Source organism: Sinohyriopsis cumingii, chromosome 16 (assembly GCF_028554795.1).
Source record: "Sinohyriopsis cumingii isolate HCF-2022 chromosome 16, ASM2855479v2, whole genome shotgun sequence".
Taxonomy (NCBI): Eukaryota; Metazoa; Mollusca; class Bivalvia; order Unionida; family Unionidae; genus Sinohyriopsis; species Sinohyriopsis cumingii.
Window position 1 is genome coordinate 90999147 of NC_142976.1, and position 19880 is coordinate 91019026.

The 19880-nt window shown below is 35.6% G+C and overlaps 1 protein-coding gene across 1 annotated transcript; it reads left to right on the plus strand.

Annotated features, from left to right (window-relative positions):
• Positions 1-2102: 2102 nt before the first annotated feature.
• On the plus strand, positions 2103-18753 carry LOC149780984 (twitchin-like). Its single transcript, XM_089936258.1, has 3 exons — positions 2103-5232; positions 5677-5855; positions 12428-18753. The coding sequence occupies exons 1-3, from the start codon at positions 2103-2105 to the stop codon at positions 13727-13729; spliced, it is 4611 nt and encodes a 1536-aa protein (XP_089792384.1). The 3' UTR covers positions 13730-18753.
• Positions 18754-19880: the final 1127 nt, after the last annotated feature.

Genomic DNA, 19880 nt, shown 5'->3' on the forward strand with positions numbered 1-19880 from the left:
ATAGTTATATTTTATTGAGATAATTATTTAGATGTCTACAAAACAGTACATGAACTGATTGCCTATATAAAACGAATGAAGCAATAATAGTACCTGATGAATAATGTATGTATTGAATACGGAATTGTATTGCACAAGTACAGGGTTATTTTAATTTGAATGAGAAAAATATGGATCAGAAAAATGATCTATTATTGTTGTTTTACCGAGACAAGGAAATCCCAGTCGTATGTTGCATTATTGGTCTCCCTACGCGGTTCTGCTGAGTGGGGAGATAAATAACGTAACACCTTGACTATGATTTCCTGGTCTCGGTACAAATCCAAACATAAGTTCTAGTAATCGTTTCTGAACCATTTTCTATTGTATGTCTAATTCAAGTCTAAAGTCGGACAAATGATAACGATATAGACGAAAACGTATCTATTTTCATGCTTGATCAAATCAAAGCAAAAATCTTTGCGCTACAGTTGATACTCCACAAATTATCATGTAACGAGTTTCAAGTAAGACTTTAGCGTTTACTCAGGCATATTCATTAAAATGTAATTTATTTGAACATATTGTTTTTAATACTTACCTCACCATCTGAGATAAACTAAATGCACATTTGATTAGTGCCTGCATCTTCATCTGTTGACTTGAAAGTGAATACCTCTACTATGTACCCTATTATAGTGTAGACGTCGCAAATCAAGCAAAATACGGAGATTTTCCATGTAAAAATTGTTACCACTGAACTTGTTAATTTATATTTACTTCGGCTGTTCATCTAACAAATACTTAATCGCTTCTGTAATATTTTGTAGCAATTAAGACCATGATTAGCAGATCTTATATAGTCACCTTGAATTGTTTCTACTGCAGAGTCGTAAAATGTTTTTGAATCCCATTCTCTGTATTGGTATACATAGTATCAAAATATCCATCTAGCTTATGTTCGATGACTTTGGTTGCTGATGGTAATCATCTATGTTTTCTTGTAATGATGATTAAGATTGCATGAAACAAAGACTCCGCGAATAAGATTTCTAATAGACAGAGTCACAAGTCCGGATTACTATGACATGAATAAAGATATGAAGAGTTTCCTACAGAGAGTTAGAGTTCAGATATACAAAGAAGAAAGTGCTATCTCTGTATCTGGAGTGACTGTGCACCTAAATTTGAATTAATGACTATGTGGATAACACGAATGCCTATATCAGAGACCTTGAAGGATCCTTTTTGTGGTTGTGTCTTTGGTCTGCATGATATTGGAGTTAATGCGTGCAGGCAATGAAATAGGTAGTATAATTCGCAGACCTGAGGTCGAATCTCAGTAGGCTACGTAGTAAGCATTTTTCGCTAACCGAATGATACTATTCTTTATCAATATATAAAATTGACTTCATTTCATTCCGAAGGATTTAGGGACAGCTTTAGTATTATATGGAAATACCGGCTTTTAATTTTTAAAACTGAGCTTCATATTTTACAGCAATCATAACCAAGTTATGAAACTTCAAAATCGAGGTTTAATAACAGAAAATGTTACAGTAAAGTGAACTCTAAAACAACAATTAACTATTTCATCACCCAGTTCGTTGTAAGAAAAGTCTTTCTGCATTTGACTCTTAAGGTATGCACATTCAAATCAAATAAAGTCCATGTAACTTTATTACTAAACTATAGGCAGATATTTAGCGTAACACCGTACATTATTAGATGCTACAGATAGTGAATATTGTTTCTATCGATTGTCAGTGGACATTTACCACTCAGGAGTAAAGCGCCTTTCTGATGATATCATTAAGAATGGCAACGCGTTTTCATTTCAGCCAAAAAGAGTTTGCGTGTCAACCCTGGTCAGTGGATACGATGATCAGTTAAACGAATCACCAGATGGTGCTTTAATAGAGTTTACCAGACCAAAACTGGCAAATAACTTAAAGTACATTAATCATACTATATTACCAGTACTGAGTACTGAGTAAAATCTCCACAGAATGATATATTCATTTAAAAATGGAATTGATGGACTCTAACATTAAAACACGGACAGAAGACAGTGTAATAAAAACTCAAACAACCAGCACTGACGTAAAATGTAGTCCTGGAATATGGAGGATCCTGAAAACAAGATTATGATGGCTGAGCCTAGTAAGACACCCGAAAAACCGAAAGGAGCTACTAGTGATAACACAGGTCTAGTAATAAGTTGGGATGTCTCCCCATGCAATGTTGAAGCTATAGATTTCTTCGAATTACAATGGAAAAAAACTGAAGAGAAAAGATGGTCAGAACGGATATGCACCGATGACAATTCTACAAACATCACAATTCCTATTACAAAGTTGGAAATAAACTCATCCTACCAATTTAAAGTACGATGGATTACAAAAGAAGGTGCAGAAAGTCCGTTTAGTGACATAAGTGATGACATTATCATCATGCCGTCGCAGAAACCAGGAAAGCCGAAAGAAGTTACAATTAATGATAAAGATCTCTTGATAAGCTGGGATGTATCACTAGCCGATCTTCAAACTGTAGACGTATTTGAAATACAATGGAAGAAAAAGGAAGACAAAAGATGGTCAGGACGGAAACATACCGATGACAATTCAACATCAATCAGAATTCCAATCACAGATTTAGAAAAGAATACTGTCTATCAGTTCAAAGTACGATGGACAACACAAGAAGGAGCAGAAAGTCCATTCAGTAATATAAGTGATGACATTATCATCAAGATGTCGCAGAAGCCAGGAAAACCTAAAGGAGTTATAAATAACGATACAGATCTCTTACTGAGCTGGGGTGTGTCTGCCCCTGATCTTGAAGTTGTAGACGTCTTTGAAATACAGTGGAAGAAAAAAGAAGACAAAAGATGGTCAGGACGGAAAACTACGGAAGACAACTCTACATCAATTAAACTTCCAATCACATATTTAGAAAAGAATATTGCCTATCATTTTAAAGTACGATGGACGACCCAAGAGGGTGTAGAAAGTCCGTTTAGTGATATAAGTGATGATATTATCATCAAGATGTCGCAGAAACCTGGAAAGCCGAAAGGAGATACAAGCAGTGATAAAGTTCTCTTACTAAGCTGGCATGTTCCATCGACTGACCTCCAAACTGTGGAAACTTTCGAAATAAAATGGAAAAAAAGTCAAGATAAAAGATGGTCAGGAAATAAATGCACCAATGACAATTCAACTTCAATCGAAATTCCTATAACAGAATTTGAGAAGAACACAGCCTACAAGTTCATAGTACGATGGATAACAACAGAAGGTGCAGAAAGTGCGTTCAGTGACATAAGTGATGACATTATCATCAGGACGACGCAGAGACCTGGAAAGCCGAGTGGAGTTACGAGTAGTTATGAAGATCTCTTACTAAGCTGGGACGTTTCATCAGTCGATCGTCAAACTGTAGACGTCTTCGAAATTCAGTGGAAGAAAAAAGAAGATAAAAGATGGTCAGGACGGCGAAATACAGACGACAACTCTACATCAATAAATATTCCAATCACAGAGTTAGAAACGAATACTGCCTATCATTTCAAAGTACGTTGGATAACACAAGATGGAGCAGAAAGTCCATTCAGTGATATAAGTGATGATATTCTAATCAAGATGTCGCAAAAACCTGGAAAACCAAAAGGGATTACAAGTAACGATAAAGATCTCTTACTAAGCTGGGACGTGTCGTCAACCGATCTTCATGCTATAGACGTTTTTGAAATTCAGTGGAAGAAAGCAGAAGAAAAGCGATGGTCAGGACTGAGAAAAACCGAGGACAATTCTACATCAATCAGAATTCCAATCACAGAGTTACAAACGAATGCTGTTTATCAGTTCAAAGTACGATGGATAACACAAGATGGAGCAGAAAGTCCATTCAGTGATATAAGTGATAATATTATAATCAAGATGGCGCAGAAGCCTGGAAAGCCGAATGGGATTACAAGTAACGATAAAGATCTTTTATTAAGCTGGGATGTCTCCCCAGCCGATCTTCATGCTGTAGACGTTTTTGAAGTTCAGTGGAAGAAAACAGAAGAAAAGAGATGGTCAGGACTGAAAAAAACCGAGGACAATTCTACATCAATCAGAATTCCAATCACAGAGTTACAAACGAATGCTGTTTATCAGTTCAAAGTACGATGGATAACACAGGACGGAGCAGAAAGTCCATTCAGTGATATAAGTGATAATATTATAATCAAGATGGCGCAGAAGCCTGGAAAGCCGAATGGGATTACAAGTAACGATAAAGATCTTTTATTAAGCTGGGATGTCTGCCCAGCCGATCTTCATGCTGTAGACGTTTTTGAAGTTCAGTGGAAGAAAGCAGAAGAAAAGAGATGGTCAGGACTGAAAAAAACCGAGGACAATTCTACATCAATGAGAATTCCAATCACAGAGTTAGAAACAAATGCTGTCTATCACTTCAAAGTACGATGGGCAAAGCAAGACGGAACAGAAAGTCCATTCAGTGATATCAGTGATGATATTATAATCAAGATGTCGCATAAACCTGGAAAGCCGAAAGAGATTACAAGCAACGATAAAGATCTCTTACTAGGCTGGGATGTATCCTCAGCCGATCTTCAAGCTATAGACATCTTCGAAATACAATGGAAAAAGACAAAAGAAAATGAATGGTCAAGACTGAAAAATACAAATGACAACTCAACATCAATCAAAATTCCAATCATAGAGTTAGAAAAGAATACTGCTTATCAGTTCAAAGTAAGATGGAAGACTAAAAAAGGTGTAGAAAGTCCTTTTAGTGATATAAGTGACGATGTCCTAATTACAACATCCCCTCAACAACCCGGAAAAGTTTCATGTTCGAGTATGACAGCGACCTCTGCACGTTTGTACTGGGAGAAGCCAAAAGGACTCGATGAAGTATCTTACTATGAAGTCAAATACAAATCATGTACAGAGGTTCAATGGTTGACTGTCAACACAAAACAGACCACGGAGTTGCTAGATTTAAAAGATTTGAAGAGCAATAATGACTACGAATTCAAGGTTAGAGCCATTTTTGCAGACGGTAATGAAGGACCCTTTAGTGAAGTCAGTGATACTGTTACAACACAGATATCGCTAGCCACACGGCTGAAGGAAACTGCTGTAAAGGTTGATTCAGGGAAACTACAGAAGTACAAAATACCACTTACATTTTCCGAAACAGCAATGAACAGTGAAACCATGACAAGAAAAGGAGGTTTTGGTGGGTATTCTTGTTTTTACTGCAAATTTTCTCAGGTGCTTATATAGTTTTAATGTCCTTTATTTTTTGTCTACTCTAGGTTCTGCAGAACAGCCTGAGTTCAGATATCAGCAGTATTAGTAGTGTCTTTGCCATCACTTCAATGAAAGATGATTCTATTACTCAGATAAACGCGAATAGTTTAAAGCTTCCACAATTCCAGACCTACCTATAAAGTATTAGAAGTATCAAGATGATTCGAATTCGGACATTTTAAAGTTATGTGATTTTTCAAAGTTTTAAAATAGTAATACGAATTCCTTGCTTTTTCTAAATATATTATCAAAATAGTGAATTATTCCCACACAAACTATATAAATAGGAATTTTACAAACTTTTGCAAATAAGACATTGCTATTCAATGGAATATTTCAACAAATAAGCATTTAATTCAACGTTTGCCAGGTAAAAAGGATCAGAATCGTTCAACGAAGACCATTATGGTTGTTGGGGCAACAGGAGCAGGTAAAAGCACTTTGATTGAGGGCATGATCAACTATATAGTGGATGTAGCATGGGAAGACGACTTTAGATTTACAATGATTGACCTGACGGACGACGAGAAGGTAAAGGTACACAAACAGGTAGGTACAATAATAGGTCCGATTAATTATCTATAATTTTTTTAAGGTAAACGTTTCCACACGACAGAATAATAAAATGTCGTAAAAATGGATAGGCTAATTTTTTTACTAATATCAATTTTAGTTTTTAAAGCAGATAGAATATTTTTCATAAATCAATAATACTTGTATGATACAATGATGCAAAATGTCATACGTAATGTATGTATAATATATTGTAATTAAGAAATAATATTATTATACATATTTCAGAGAAAAACTGTCTGGTGTAGCAATTCATAAGTTGAGATCTCTGAGAAAATAAATAACCCAGATACAAGCAATATAATGACATTGGCAAACAGTGTTTTATTAACTGAAGATAACTTAAATGTCTTTTGCACTTCAAGGACATTTTTTTTTGTCAATGTAGTATAACCTGTATTTTTATGATTGGTCTGGTTATTTCAAATCCAAGTAATAAGAGCATTATCTAATTGATTTAAAATTAATTAGCCAAAGTTGTTCATAGCCAAGACGAACCATGGCTCTTGTATGGTTACCTTTAAGGTTTGGAGTGTACATTTAGGATCGTCTCCGATCGATATTATACAATGGTGAAATTGCTCAATGATGTAAAGACAATCTTTGAAATTGCTTTCGAGTCTACTTTGCATGTTTTAGAACATTGGCTAAACGCGTCAAAGAGTTAATAAATGATTAAAACATGATCATAGTCTATTAAAACAAGATGGCCGCTATCGCTTAACCGCTGTTCCTTTTTCTAGTGCCGTTTTAATGATAGTTGTGCTTGTTGCCTGTTTTCATCCACGTTATTGTGTTCATTATGTATTGGCTGTTCGATTCGTATGTGCTTCTTCATTTCCTTGTTTTGGAAATGAGAACAATTAGATTTTTTCTCAGCTGTCTTGCTCCACTGTTTTTGAACAAGCCGCCATCACGTGATTCTCGCCAGTCAACCCGTTTATGCTAAGATGGACCCTCGTTTATTGCTTTAAATGATCACTCTTTGGCTCTCGACACTACATTGTGCTCTAGACTAAACGAACTGGGACTACATTCATCATTACCAAAATGTAAACAGAAGCGAAAAATAAACGTTGTTTCAAAGCTGGCCGGCGTAGAACAGGAAAATGAATTCCAGTTACCTCCCTTATTTCGACTCAACAATTTAAAAAAATTCGACCCTTAATTTAGATAACCTAATTCAAATCCCTATTAATTCGTCAACGTTTGAGTCAACTATCCAAGAGATACATCTGCGTATTGCATTATTCAATGCCTAGTCAGTAGGACCATCGGAAAAGCGCACAGAAATAGTTAATTTTATCAACGATCAGAATTATGACGTCTTTTTCCTGACAGAAACATTGCTAAAAACATCAGGCGATGAGCCCAAGTGTGCGGATCTAAGACCCACTGGCTACTCCATCAAGTCGTTCCCCCGTAACTCTCGCGGAGGTGGAATTGCTGTTATCACAAATAACTCCATGATCCAACGTCTTAACCCGACCACGACATTTAGTTTCGACCACACATCGTTTGAACTAGTCCAAACCACACTCACACTGGAGCAAAGGTCATTCCATTTTTTCTGCCTATACTGCCCTCTTCCAAGAAGAAAACAACAAGCTAACTGAATCTCTCGTTTTGGAGCAGTTTCCGAATCTTCTGGAGTATGGTAATGCGATAGGTGGCAACCTGATTATTCTTGGAGATTTCAACACTCACGTTGACTGTCCCGGAAACCTAATGACATCAAAACTCATAGATTCCATTAATGTTTTCAACCTCAAACAGTCAGTTAACCAACCCACCCATAGACATGGTCACATTTTAGACTGGATTCGTCATAGACCAGATGATAACATTCTACGGTCCTCACTGGTATCCCATGACCTTGCATCAGATCACCTCTGCATTATCTGCCATCTTGACGTATCACACCCTAACCCTTAAACTTTTTCTGCTACTAAGAGAAACCTCCGTATGATAAATAGAACCAAATTAATGCACGACATCCAAGCAAACCTAACAACTTGCTTCACCATCTCCAGCATGTATTTGGCATTCATGATACAGCCTTACTGTGGTTCAAGTCCTACTTGGTCAACAGGACACACATTGTGTCTGCAAATGGAATACACTCCAGCCCAGTTGCTCTATGTTGTGGTTTTTCTCTTCATTCTATACACTCAGCCGCTCTCAAGTGTCATAGACCATCATCCAGTGTTTCACCAATTGTACGCTGATGACACCCAAATATACAAATCTAGCCACCAAACTGAAGTTGATGCTACCATTCAAGGTGTAGAGAGGTGCATTACTGATGTAAAAACATGGATGGCATGTAACAAGCTGCAGATGAATAATGATAAAACGGAGGCTATTCTGATCACAACACAAATACTTTCTCATTCACATCCTTTACCTCAAACAATAAATATCAGCAACACCAACATTAAATTCACACAATCAGTACGAAACCTAGGTGTTACTCTGGATAGTTCTCTCACATTGCATCAGAGTCATGAACAAATGCCAGGCGGCATATCTTGAGAAAATATCTTGTGTGTTCATTTGTACTTTCAAGACTGGACTATTGTAACTCAATTCTGTCTGGTTCATCTCAATATCTACTCCAGAAACTTCAAAAAGTTCAAAACACAGCTGCTCGGATCATACTTAGAGTACCACGATCAGAGCACACCTCCCCGCTGCTCTGTACCCTACACTGGCTATCCAATCGATCCAGAATCAAACACAATTTTTTGTTTTCTGTGCTACATTTCACTGTCGGACTCTAGTCCAACATAAATATCTGACCTTACCCATGTGTACACATCAGTAAGATACTTACGATCCTCTTCTTTCAATCGTATTCTCATTATTCCCACTATGAAAACAAAGTCATATGGACAGCGTTCTTTTGCATACCAGGGCCCGGCAATGTGGAATGAATTGCCCACTGAACTTAGACACAAAGCCACAGTGATCCCATTCAAGTGTGCTCTCAAAACTCACTTATTTCGACTGCAAGAACAAACTTAAAGACCTAATAATGTTTCCTACCTTAAATATTCTCATCATGTTTTTTATGTTTCCTAATTTCATGGTGTTTGTTTTTGTAATCATATCATTATATGTTTTTATCTTATAGGTGTTGTCTAATGTTGTAAAGCACTTATAGCTTCTAAAGATTAGGCGCTATACAAAGTCCTCATTATTACTATATTTATTTATTCCACTTATTCATTCCTGATAGTTTGGTATGTATTTTCCTTCAAAATTAAAAATATTTAAAATATTTTATTAATGAAAGCCATCCGAAACTTACCAGCAATAAATTTAATGTTACCCCGTCAGATCTGAGAATGTCCAATTTATATGAGACATTTCGAAAAGAGTATTTTGTCTTGCAATTTGTGTAAGAAAAGGCTGGTATATCTTTTGCATGTCAATATTTCCACTCTGGTGCTAAAAAAAAAACGTGTGCTAGATGAGTTTATGTTTGCCATATGCCTGGTAAACAATATATATCACTGATAACCACTGAGATTACTCTGGCGTGGGCATATAGAAAACATACACTACATGCAGCACGCGAACGTCCGGTTTGTGAGACCAGGGTTCTTGACCGAAACGCAGACTTCAAACCAACCACAACGAACCCTGTTATGCACGAATCGGTAGAATGTTATATGAGTTCTGAAACTCACCCGCTTTTGACAGACTACATTCATTCATTCAAAAAAAAAAAAAAAAAAAAAGGACTGAAAATGAAGCCAACCGTGCATCTGATCTTGTTGACATTATAGATAGAAACCTGAATCTTATTTTATTCGTTTCATTTGAAGTGTTTTAAGAGCAGCGAATCAGTCATGTGACTGAGATATATTGGGCACACATGTATCTTAAATGTCAGATATGCACGTTACTCCTAATTATAATACATAAATGAGATGACTTTACCTAGTGCATGAACTTACGCCTGAATATTCGCCATTTCGTGGGTCCAAAATATCTCATGTACCACAATAATTCCCTTGTTCCCTCTGGTGCGAAATCGCGAGATGTGTAAACGGACATCTTGCGGAAACTGTTTTGTTTTCTATCATTTTAATGAGGACGAAAATACTCATTTTTATTAATTTGAAAATATCCATCTTTTTCTTCTTCCATGTGCCACATCGTCATCTCCTTTATGAGGGGCCCCAAAAGGATATATGTTACAACAGACAGCACCAGGCAAATAATCAAATTTCAGCCTTTGTGTTATTTGTACAGTCTGCAAATTGCAACTTGACTTTAGTTCCCACTTTCTCTTTCAAAATAATTGGATAACTCCATATTATAAGATTACATTACCCACATATTCAACTGGCCCTTTTATTGCATATCTCTATTTAAGATTTTTATGTGTGGACGGCGTAAGTGAATATTATTGCCATCTGTTATGCAAACATTGTGACGTCAGAAACGTGATCGATGGCCTTGCAAAACATGTATGTTTTACTGAAGTGGGAATGTAACTGAAAGACTGTAACAAGAAACAATCTCAAAAGGCTCAGATTGTATTATTGTAATGATAATATAGGTTTTAACTACCGAATGTAACATAATGGAAAAGTTGGTTTTGGAAACATCTTTGGGAGGGCTGCATATGGGCCTGGTCTGAATCTCATGTAAAATGGCTGAGTCAACAAAACGATAGCATTTAATTCCAGATCTACAAGATTAAGGTGAAACAATTTACATGTGTATGCCTACATTTAGTGCACTTAATTTTTCCGGAAGGTGGCTTTTGTGATAACAAGTGTATTTTCGGACAACGGGTCTCCAAAATGGACTCGTTTGCTATCCTAAGTTCTTAATCGTGGTTCCATCGGTGCAAGTGTAATGCGTTGGTAATGAGTTTTGTCAAAGTAGATCAACTTCGCTCTATTTGATCACACATTCACAATCTGGCATAACGTTCAGAAATATGGTGCCTGTTTTGGAAGAAAAAAGCAGAGGCACCATTTGTTCAGGGCTTTCTGGGCCACAAAATGGTATGCTCAAATAACGTTCACATGAAATCAACTGCTGCTTGTGTCTTATGCGAAGGAGTGACAATTGAAATCGAACCAAGGGTTACACTGCATCTAAGGGTAATGTCTTTAATTAAGTCCTCGAGCACCCGCCATTATCCTGGTCATCATCATGAACATCATAATTATCATCATCAACTTAAAATATGTATATATGACGCGTGTTCGTCTAATGCACGACACGTGGTTACGTTTGGAATTTTAAATATTTAAAATTGTATTAACTTTCTATTTCACTAATGGGAATCCGGCTAAAGGAACTGTGGGACTTACAAGACCCAGTTTTATAACGAAATTAATAACTTAGTATAGCCCAGAAACTTCTACTGATTGCAAGTATTTTGCATAGATTATAAATTGCATTCAAAATGACTTTATAGAAGGGAATATGAGAGATAGAATCCTTTTCTATTTATATTTTTCTGAGCTCTATTCTGCTCATTCTCTTCTCTGGATGTTATTGAGGATCGCATCTATGGATCTGTATGGTAACGTTTGTATAACATATGCAGTGAAGATTGCGGTGATGTGCCCGTATAAAAGTTGATGTGGTACGTAATGTCCTTCTCAGTAGGGCTTATTTAATATGAAGAATATGTTGTGTTTTTTTAATTATTTACAACATCAAGGTAAATGTATTAGATAACACTTTTATTCTGAATGATGAACATGTACAATTATAGTTATTAGGAATGAATGTGATTTTCTGAGTGGGACATATTCATGGCCGCTTACTGACGAATGCATTTTTTTCTCAACTGGTATGGATTTCACGTAAAGGGGGGGGGAGGGGGGGGTTGGGGGGGGGGGGGGGGTTAGATCATCAAACCATGACACGATGTTATAGTTTTAAGTTTTGCTTGAAATTTCAAATCCAAATGATAATTTAAATCGTGTACTCTAGTTTGTTAGATTGCTTGGGTATTAATTTGTCTAAAGATTGACAGTTTAAATAAAGTACAACAATACTAAAAAACAGTTCGTTCAGTTGTTACATCCTTACATACATTTGTCCATGTAACACATTATAGAAAAATTCTCCCATTTATACCGATAATCATTCTTTTCAGAACAAAAAGGTACAATTATTTTAAAGGCCGTGTATGAAGTGATTATATTTTAAGAAAATTTGAAATATGTTTTTGTTGAATAATTTGTTCGTTGTCTCTGAAGCGCTTTACTGCTGTTTTGTGTGGTTTTAAATGACCAGGTAGTTACCTTAAAATTAGTTCCTATCCATATATAGAGGAACACATGAATTAATTTCCATCATTGAAGAAATCCATGGAAATTTAGGGATGTGCTGACGAAATACTAATAATGAAATTCGTTGTCCGCAAAATGCACGGTCTGATTAACAGTCGCAAAATGACAATCAAGACGTTTTGCTTTTCAATTTCGTCTTTTCCTTTGTCTTAAACTGAAGATGTATAAATACACAGATATTAAGCAGCACAACATAATATATTTAATTACTTGCAGGCCAACTCGCAAACAAACTGGATCACGTGCTATGAGGTTAATTACCAGAGTGGAAGTCGGCTCGATTACAATTTGAATATCATCGATACGCCAGGATTTGGTGACACTCGAGGAATTCAATACGACAAGAAGATTGTGGATCAAATCCGTGATTTCTTCACGGCACCTGGAGATCAAGGAATAGATAGCATAGATGCAGTTTGCTTTGTTACACAGGCACCCCTTGCAAGATTGACACACACCCAGAGGTATATATTTGACTCCATACTATCTGTCTTTGGTAAAGATGTTAAAGACAACATATTTATCCTTATCACATTTGCAGATGGCAAGGAACCACAAGTTATTGAAGCCTTACAGGAAGCTAAAGTTCCTTTTCAGAAGGATAAAACGTTTAATTTTAACAACTCTGCCTTGTTTGAGGCCATTGAATCTTCAGATCAGTTTACGCAAATGTTCTGGAAATTAGGTATCACAAGTTTTGATACCTTTTTTGACAAATTACGCTACGTGCAGCAAAGAAGTCTCCGACTAACTACAGAGGTCCTAGCACTAAGGAAACAAATTGAAAATACTATCGAACGCCTTCAGCCGCAAATTATAGACGGCTTGCACACGATGGATACAATGAGAAAAGAAACAGAAATATTGGAGAATCATAAGAGAGATATAGAAAACAACAAGAACTTTACATACGTATCCGACCAAATTAATCAGCGAGAAGTTAAATGTAAACCCGGACAATATGTAACAAATTGCCCTAAGTGTAACTTTACGTGCCATCTACAGTGCATATATTCCGATAATAACGACAAGGCATACTGCTGTGCCATGGGAAAAGACGGATGTTGCACGGTATGCAGTGGAAAATGCCATTGGACGATACACAGAAACAACGATTTCTTTTACGAAACCTATATCAAAAAGGTTGAGGGGACATCCGCAGATTTGAAAGCGAAATATGAATCTGCTATTACTGGACAAAAAGAAAAAATATCCTTGATAGAAACGATTAAATTAGCTATTAGATCTAAAGGGCAACAGGTTTTGTCGTTGATGACGACAGTCAGGGAAAGCATCAATAAATTAGAACAAGGTGCTTTGAAACCAAATCCATTAAGTGAGGTAAACTATGTTACCCTCTTGATAGATAGCGAAAAGAGAGAAGTGAAACCTGGCTGGGAAGCTCGACTACAAGTACTAGAGGAAATTAAAAAGAAAGCAGAGTTAGTACAGAAGATACCAAATAAAACTACGGAATGGACTGACGAAGACGTCGAAAATTTGTTTAAAAATGGTTAGCTGACCTTCTCTCTGTAATGTTGTTACCCTGTGTTAATCTTGGAAGTTATGACACAAACTTTCTACAGCTACTGCCAACAGAATCAACACACAAACTCACTGCAAATGTCAGTTGGAATTTGATCAATAATGACAATATTTGAATGTTAAAACTGTTAACTTTCCCTCACATTTCTTTTTATATAGAATTATGTTTTTTTCTAGCAAAGTAAATTGGAAGTTCTAAGCTTCTGCACCTGTTGTTCAACCAATCCGTATATCTAGAGGAAAGTTCCATATTTTATGAGTTCTGTTGTGTATATACGTGCATTTGATCACATTTAAAAGGGAGTTAATGTTCCATTTGACCTCATTGGCAATGTTATTAATACAGAAAGCGCGGAACTTCAGCACACATGTGTACAGTTTTAAATATATACTGCTTTAGTTAGACTCTGACACAATTGTTTTACATTTGTTGTGTTGTTGTTCTTTGGTGGTGTTTATAGTGTACAGCATTTAGTTTGCAACCTGCTACCATAGAAAATGCAACTCTTTGACATTCATACGTTTTCTTCTTTGTTCATTTTCGGTGTGGATACTATACGACATTAAAGAGAAAGGTCTTACAAGTTGGTATGAAATGAACTAGAATGTTAGTGCTTGATTCGCGTCCATTTCGAAAATTTGTAACAGTTGTTGAGAAATGACCTCTCAGTTTACGATAAGATTATAAACAATTGATAAAAAAATAAATACTTGGTGTCAAGGATAATTGATTTGATTCATTGACGGTAAAATCCAATAATGCCACTGTGTTGGTAGAAGTGAAATCATAGAGAAGGCCATTGAAATCAGAATCGCATGCTGTTTCTCGTCATTAATCAACTGCTCCAGAAATAAAGTGAAGGAGAAGAGGCGGAACGGCAAATCGACTTTAATAAAACACGACCATTTGTACATAATAAGGCATACTATATCGTGAAACATAACATTTCTAGCAAACATTTGCCTTACACAGATACTACATTGTTTTGGCACACCCAAAACTCACACCTACATTTGAATTACATCAGTCGTCTATTCCTAAAAACATTGATCAATTCTTTAACTAAGCATATTTATACTGACGTGTCACATTAAAACGTTTGGTAAATTTATTAATCTATTATATATGGTTTGCAAGTTATGGGAGTGGACACTTAAGTTTGAGTTATTTCCATTTCATGACAACGAAGTGTACAGTTCCTTCTTAGAAACGTCTAAATTCAGTCATATATAATTCCAGGGGTTCATATTCAAAACATAGTGTCAAGATTGGACGAAAATTACCGAACATTAATTTGTATGAGAGCCAATAAATGACAACTTTATTTAGAAGTTTTGAGCCTGAAATGTGATCATTGAAGGAGGAATTGTTTTGTTATTGTTTCCCTTCTATTTGCAAGGTGAGATAAAACTATATCTAGCAGATGATTCGCAAATGGTCTCTTGCATAAAAATTGAGAGAGTTTACAGTTTATTAAATTTATTTGTTATAATGTATGCAATGTACAAAGTATATTTTGTTCATACACGCATTTACTTCCAAGTGTTTTGAAATTCATGATTTTGTGTACATTTATGAGCGTTCGAATTTTTGAATCATGTACGTTTAATAGTTATTATTTTTGTTTGATTTGCAGAAGGCTTACAAAGGTTAAACCATTCGAATCTGTTTTACATAACTATGAAAGCAGTTGTTTTTATTATCTGAGACATCATAGTTCTAGTTTAGATAAGGCTGTCACAAAGTTAATATAATTTAGTAATTTGGCGGAAGTTTGTTTACAAGGTGTCGGTTGTGCTGCGTCAGGATTTTAATATACATATTTTCTATCTATTATTTTCTCCCAAACATGAACACTGATTAAACGTTCAACGTTACAATTCCCTATGAATTAAAAATTTATATATTGAAGTTTGCGCAAATAGCTAATGACAGATATCTTCAGACTTGGTTTGCTTAAGTCGCAAGGACCATTCCAGTGCATACAAAACAGGGGCATCTTATTTCAATGTAATCGCGCATTTACGTGTATCTGCACAAGCAAGATAATAAATAACAAACATACAAGAACATTTCAAATATTTCGTTATCAAAAATGACATTAGGCAGCAATTTCTTAGAGAATGAAACCTGATATTCTATTTTCTTACTGCATATTTCGAAATAATGATATATGAAACTCAGGACAAAAATTTGTTTGTATGTACTAAACCTATTATATATTTGAAATGATGTAAATTAAATTGTCTTTCAATTCATCTAATTTGGGTCCCTAAGAAATAATAAAAAATAAATGCGTCCGAATATGACTTCGATCAATGCCATTTAACTTTTCTATTTTGCAATGATATGACAATAATTTGATGATGACACTAAACAACATAAACAAACCATGGTAGAATTTATAAACAATGAAACATGCTGAAAAGTATTCCAGTCTTATTTTAATATTTGATAAATATTGTGGAATGTTGATTTTACTTCTACAATTTCTTCAGACACGTCTAACTTTGTTACAACCGCGAGCTTATAGCGTTAATTAACAACAGTTGATTGATATGCCGCTACGTAAATGCGGGCAATTATAGACGTGGTACTAGTATTTTTATTTCAGACTGTTCTCAAAATATATCCGAGGACGATTTAGCATCCGAATGATTTTCCATGTTGTCGTATTAGAGGGAACTTGTTCGTGATCTGTCAAACTAGTTGCCAGTGAGTTCAGAATTACAGGTTTGTGTGATTTTTGAAACTAATTATTTCCATTAAAAATGGCACCATAGGAAAACATACGCTTTCTGCGTTACTTCGAATGCATGTAGGATTCAACTTAAATTTCATATGTATACTAGAGTCTAACGATGCAGTTAACTTTTCAGTTGATGTCCATTGAGTTATGCAAATGGGGTGTCTATTTTATGCAAAATATTAGTTAACCACCTCATGATGCTATTCACAAATGGGGAATGCACTTATATTTTAATCAATTAAGTTATATATGGTATGGTTTGTTATCACAGTCAAAGAAAGGAGAATATATAGATGACCAAAGTTTGTAAAAGATTTTAAAGCAGCATGATATTTTTATTTTACATTCAATTAGACAACATCATCAACAGGACATAAAAGGCCAAGCCTGGAATGTCTAGATAAATTGTATTTATCTTTATCTGGATAACAAATTTGGAATACTGACGTAATTTATTTAGGAGTCACCCATATACATACATGCTACTATTACTACAAGCATATATAATGCGACCAAAAGAAGATTAACCGTTATGAACTGGAACGTTGTCTTCTACCTGCTTCGAAACTGATAACGGAAATAAAATAAAATCATGATATGATTAATTTCGATATGAATTTTTAACCATACTGAAATATTAAAACAAAGAGGTCCCGTAACTAAGAATCAATTACGTGCTAATTTTCATGTCTCCTACACCAGGCAAAACTAAACTATGCTCTGCATATTGATAATACTGTATGACACTACTAGATATCCAAAAGTGTGAAAGCTGTTATATTCAATGCAATGATCAGATTGGAAAGAAGTCATCTTTTCAAAACTATTTAGTTGCAAAGGGTATGATAAGTAGGTTCTGTAGGTAATGCATGCATATTGTTTTCATATTTTTAACATGTGAACGGTGATGTATGAACGTAATTTGATTTCTAGGACTTAGGAAATCTCTTTATAGCAGAATATCACTTCGCGGATTGGACTGCTTCTCAAATAGAGGAAAGTGCATGGAGCCTAAATCAAGTCACATACGTTGCATGACGAAACTAATGCAGTCTTCTTTCGTATTAACCTTCAAAGGAAGCTTACAGAAATTGTACTCATTGTTTTGTTTTTCTGGGTACTAATAAGGCCTGGAAAATCCTAAGCGTTTTCCATTTTTTCATGTGCTTGCTTGGCATCCGTCCGTCTACGAGAGACGATGGCATAACTCCAAAGTACGCTTTTGCTTATCCTTTTTTCATGTAATGTGAGATATTTATACTACTTTACGACTTCGTTGCGATACTGACACTTCTTGAACTTCTCTTTACCTGCAAAATGCGGAAAGTTTGAACGTGAATTGTGAAATGGCACTCTAGCAAGGGCCTAACGCTTTCAGTATTGGACAATTTACATGTTGTTATGCCATTGCGCATGTCTATGAAAAGGCTGTAAAGTTAGGCGCAAGAAGAAATGTTTGGCCAATCAAGTACCATGTCTCATATAGAGGTCGGTAAAATATACCTCAAAATGCCAGGAATATCTTCCCAAATTAACATCGTCCGCGCCGCCTAGATAAAGCATAATAACTACAACGGCTAGTGTATCTCATAAACGTATGATGTTATTACAATTTGCAAAGTAAGAGAAAAAGGCCTAAAAAATGTGGACGGAAGTTCCGATTGCTGCTATTGATGTCTATGGCTTTCTTTGAAAATGTAAGTTTTATATCTGACTTCAGAAGAACAATATAAATTATGCTGCTAACAAATATCCGGTAAATAAACACGTAATGTTTTGTCTTTGAATTACTCTTTTACAATTTTTGTTCAATTATGGCTTTAGGATAGAAGACAAAGAAAATTTTAAAGATTAAACAGTTGGACAAGAAACATTTTTGCTGCTTTAAGGCAAAGTGCTTGCCTTGGAAATCATGCATATTATTCAAGATTTGTGCATCTTTCATTTGAAATGTATTGTATATGAGTAATCGAACATACAAACAATAAAATACACAGTCTCACCATCCTGGCGTGCAGAAAGAGCACTAATAGTTCCTTTTAAAAGGAAAATTTATTTCATGTATCTTTCAGTTACAGCAATACAGTGATGGGTATTTCTGTATTTTCCACTATTTTTGATTTTTATATTATTATTTTGTGTCAACAATTTGTAAGTCAAACAGACTGATCATGTGGCCATGTAATGTAGGTTTTGGTTGTTCCTCTTAAAGTGCTTGCTGTTAAGATTTACAATAAAACTGATTCTTTTTGTATTTTCTAACATTTGCTTATTATTTTTGGAAGGAGGTGAGGGAGAGAAATACTTGTAAAAGAGAAACGAACAACAACGTGAAAACAAATCAGCAATTGTATGTTCCAAAATTTATTGTCTTGTTCGTCTTTTCAATTAACAAGACAACATATGCACAGTTACCTAATCAATGACGGGAAATCTGCTACTGAAAGAAGCATTCAGTGTAATCTCAGTCACGTCATCTTTTCATTTGAATGCACACACAAATCTTCTCTCCCTCTTCCTCTCCTCTCTCCATCTCCTCTCCTCTTCCTCCCCCTCTCCCCTCCCCCCTCTCTCTCTCCCTCTCTCTTTCCCTCTCCTCCAAAATTTAATTTAAAAAAAGGATTCGTTGAGCCAATTTGGAGAAACTGTGGGCTACATACAGTGGGGGTGGGGGCGGGTACAACACGTAAGAAGATTATATATCTTACATGGACAGTGGGGCCATTACGTCCCCTCTATCATGAATTTTGATATGAACCATTCTTTGGCATTTTATCTCAAGAGGATAGTTTGGACCCACGATGGGAGTGCTAACGACTTTCGTCAAGAGGAATTAGTGAGATTAAGGTCCCAACTATGGGTACCGGGCATAACGAATATACACATTGTGCATCGATTGTACCAATATTTCGTAGTAATTTAACTACTACTTAGAGGAGTTTGATTTCAATGCCTCTTGGGCAGTATCTGGTTAGGATCTCTTCTACCAGTAGGTCATTTTTTTAAACAAAATTATTGAGCCGATTTCGAGATATTATCGGCTAGATAAATAGCGTCGTGTACAAAGCATGCCGTAAGAAATTTTATCGTACGTATACAGTTACGTACTCTATTTAATGAGTTTTGACATGGACATTTCTTTGATATTGTATCTCTAATGGATAAGAGTCCACCCACGAAGGAAATCCTGAAGAATTTCGTCGAGAGGAATTAGCGAAATAGAGGCACCCTATGGATACCGGGTATGAAAAAAAACACAATGTGGATAGGTTGTATGACTAGTTAGTTCTAAATGAATACGTATTTAGAGGATATTGATTTCAATGCCTCTTGAACAGTGCCTAGTTAGGGATTTGTTCCAACAGTTGGAAAAG

Coding starts and splice junctions, on each gene's coding strand:
- LOC149780984 (XM_089936258.1), top strand. CDS start 2,103: ATGGAGGATCCTGAAAACAAGATTATGATGGCTGAGCCTAGTAAGACA. Junction 5,233..5,676: donor GACAAGAAAAGGAGGTTTTG/GTGGGTATTCTT, acceptor AACGTTTGCCAG/GTAAAAAGGATCAGAATCGT. Junction 5,856..12,427: donor AGGTAAAGGTACACAAACAG/GTAGGTACAATA, acceptor AATTACTTGCAG/GCCAACTCGCAAACAAACTG.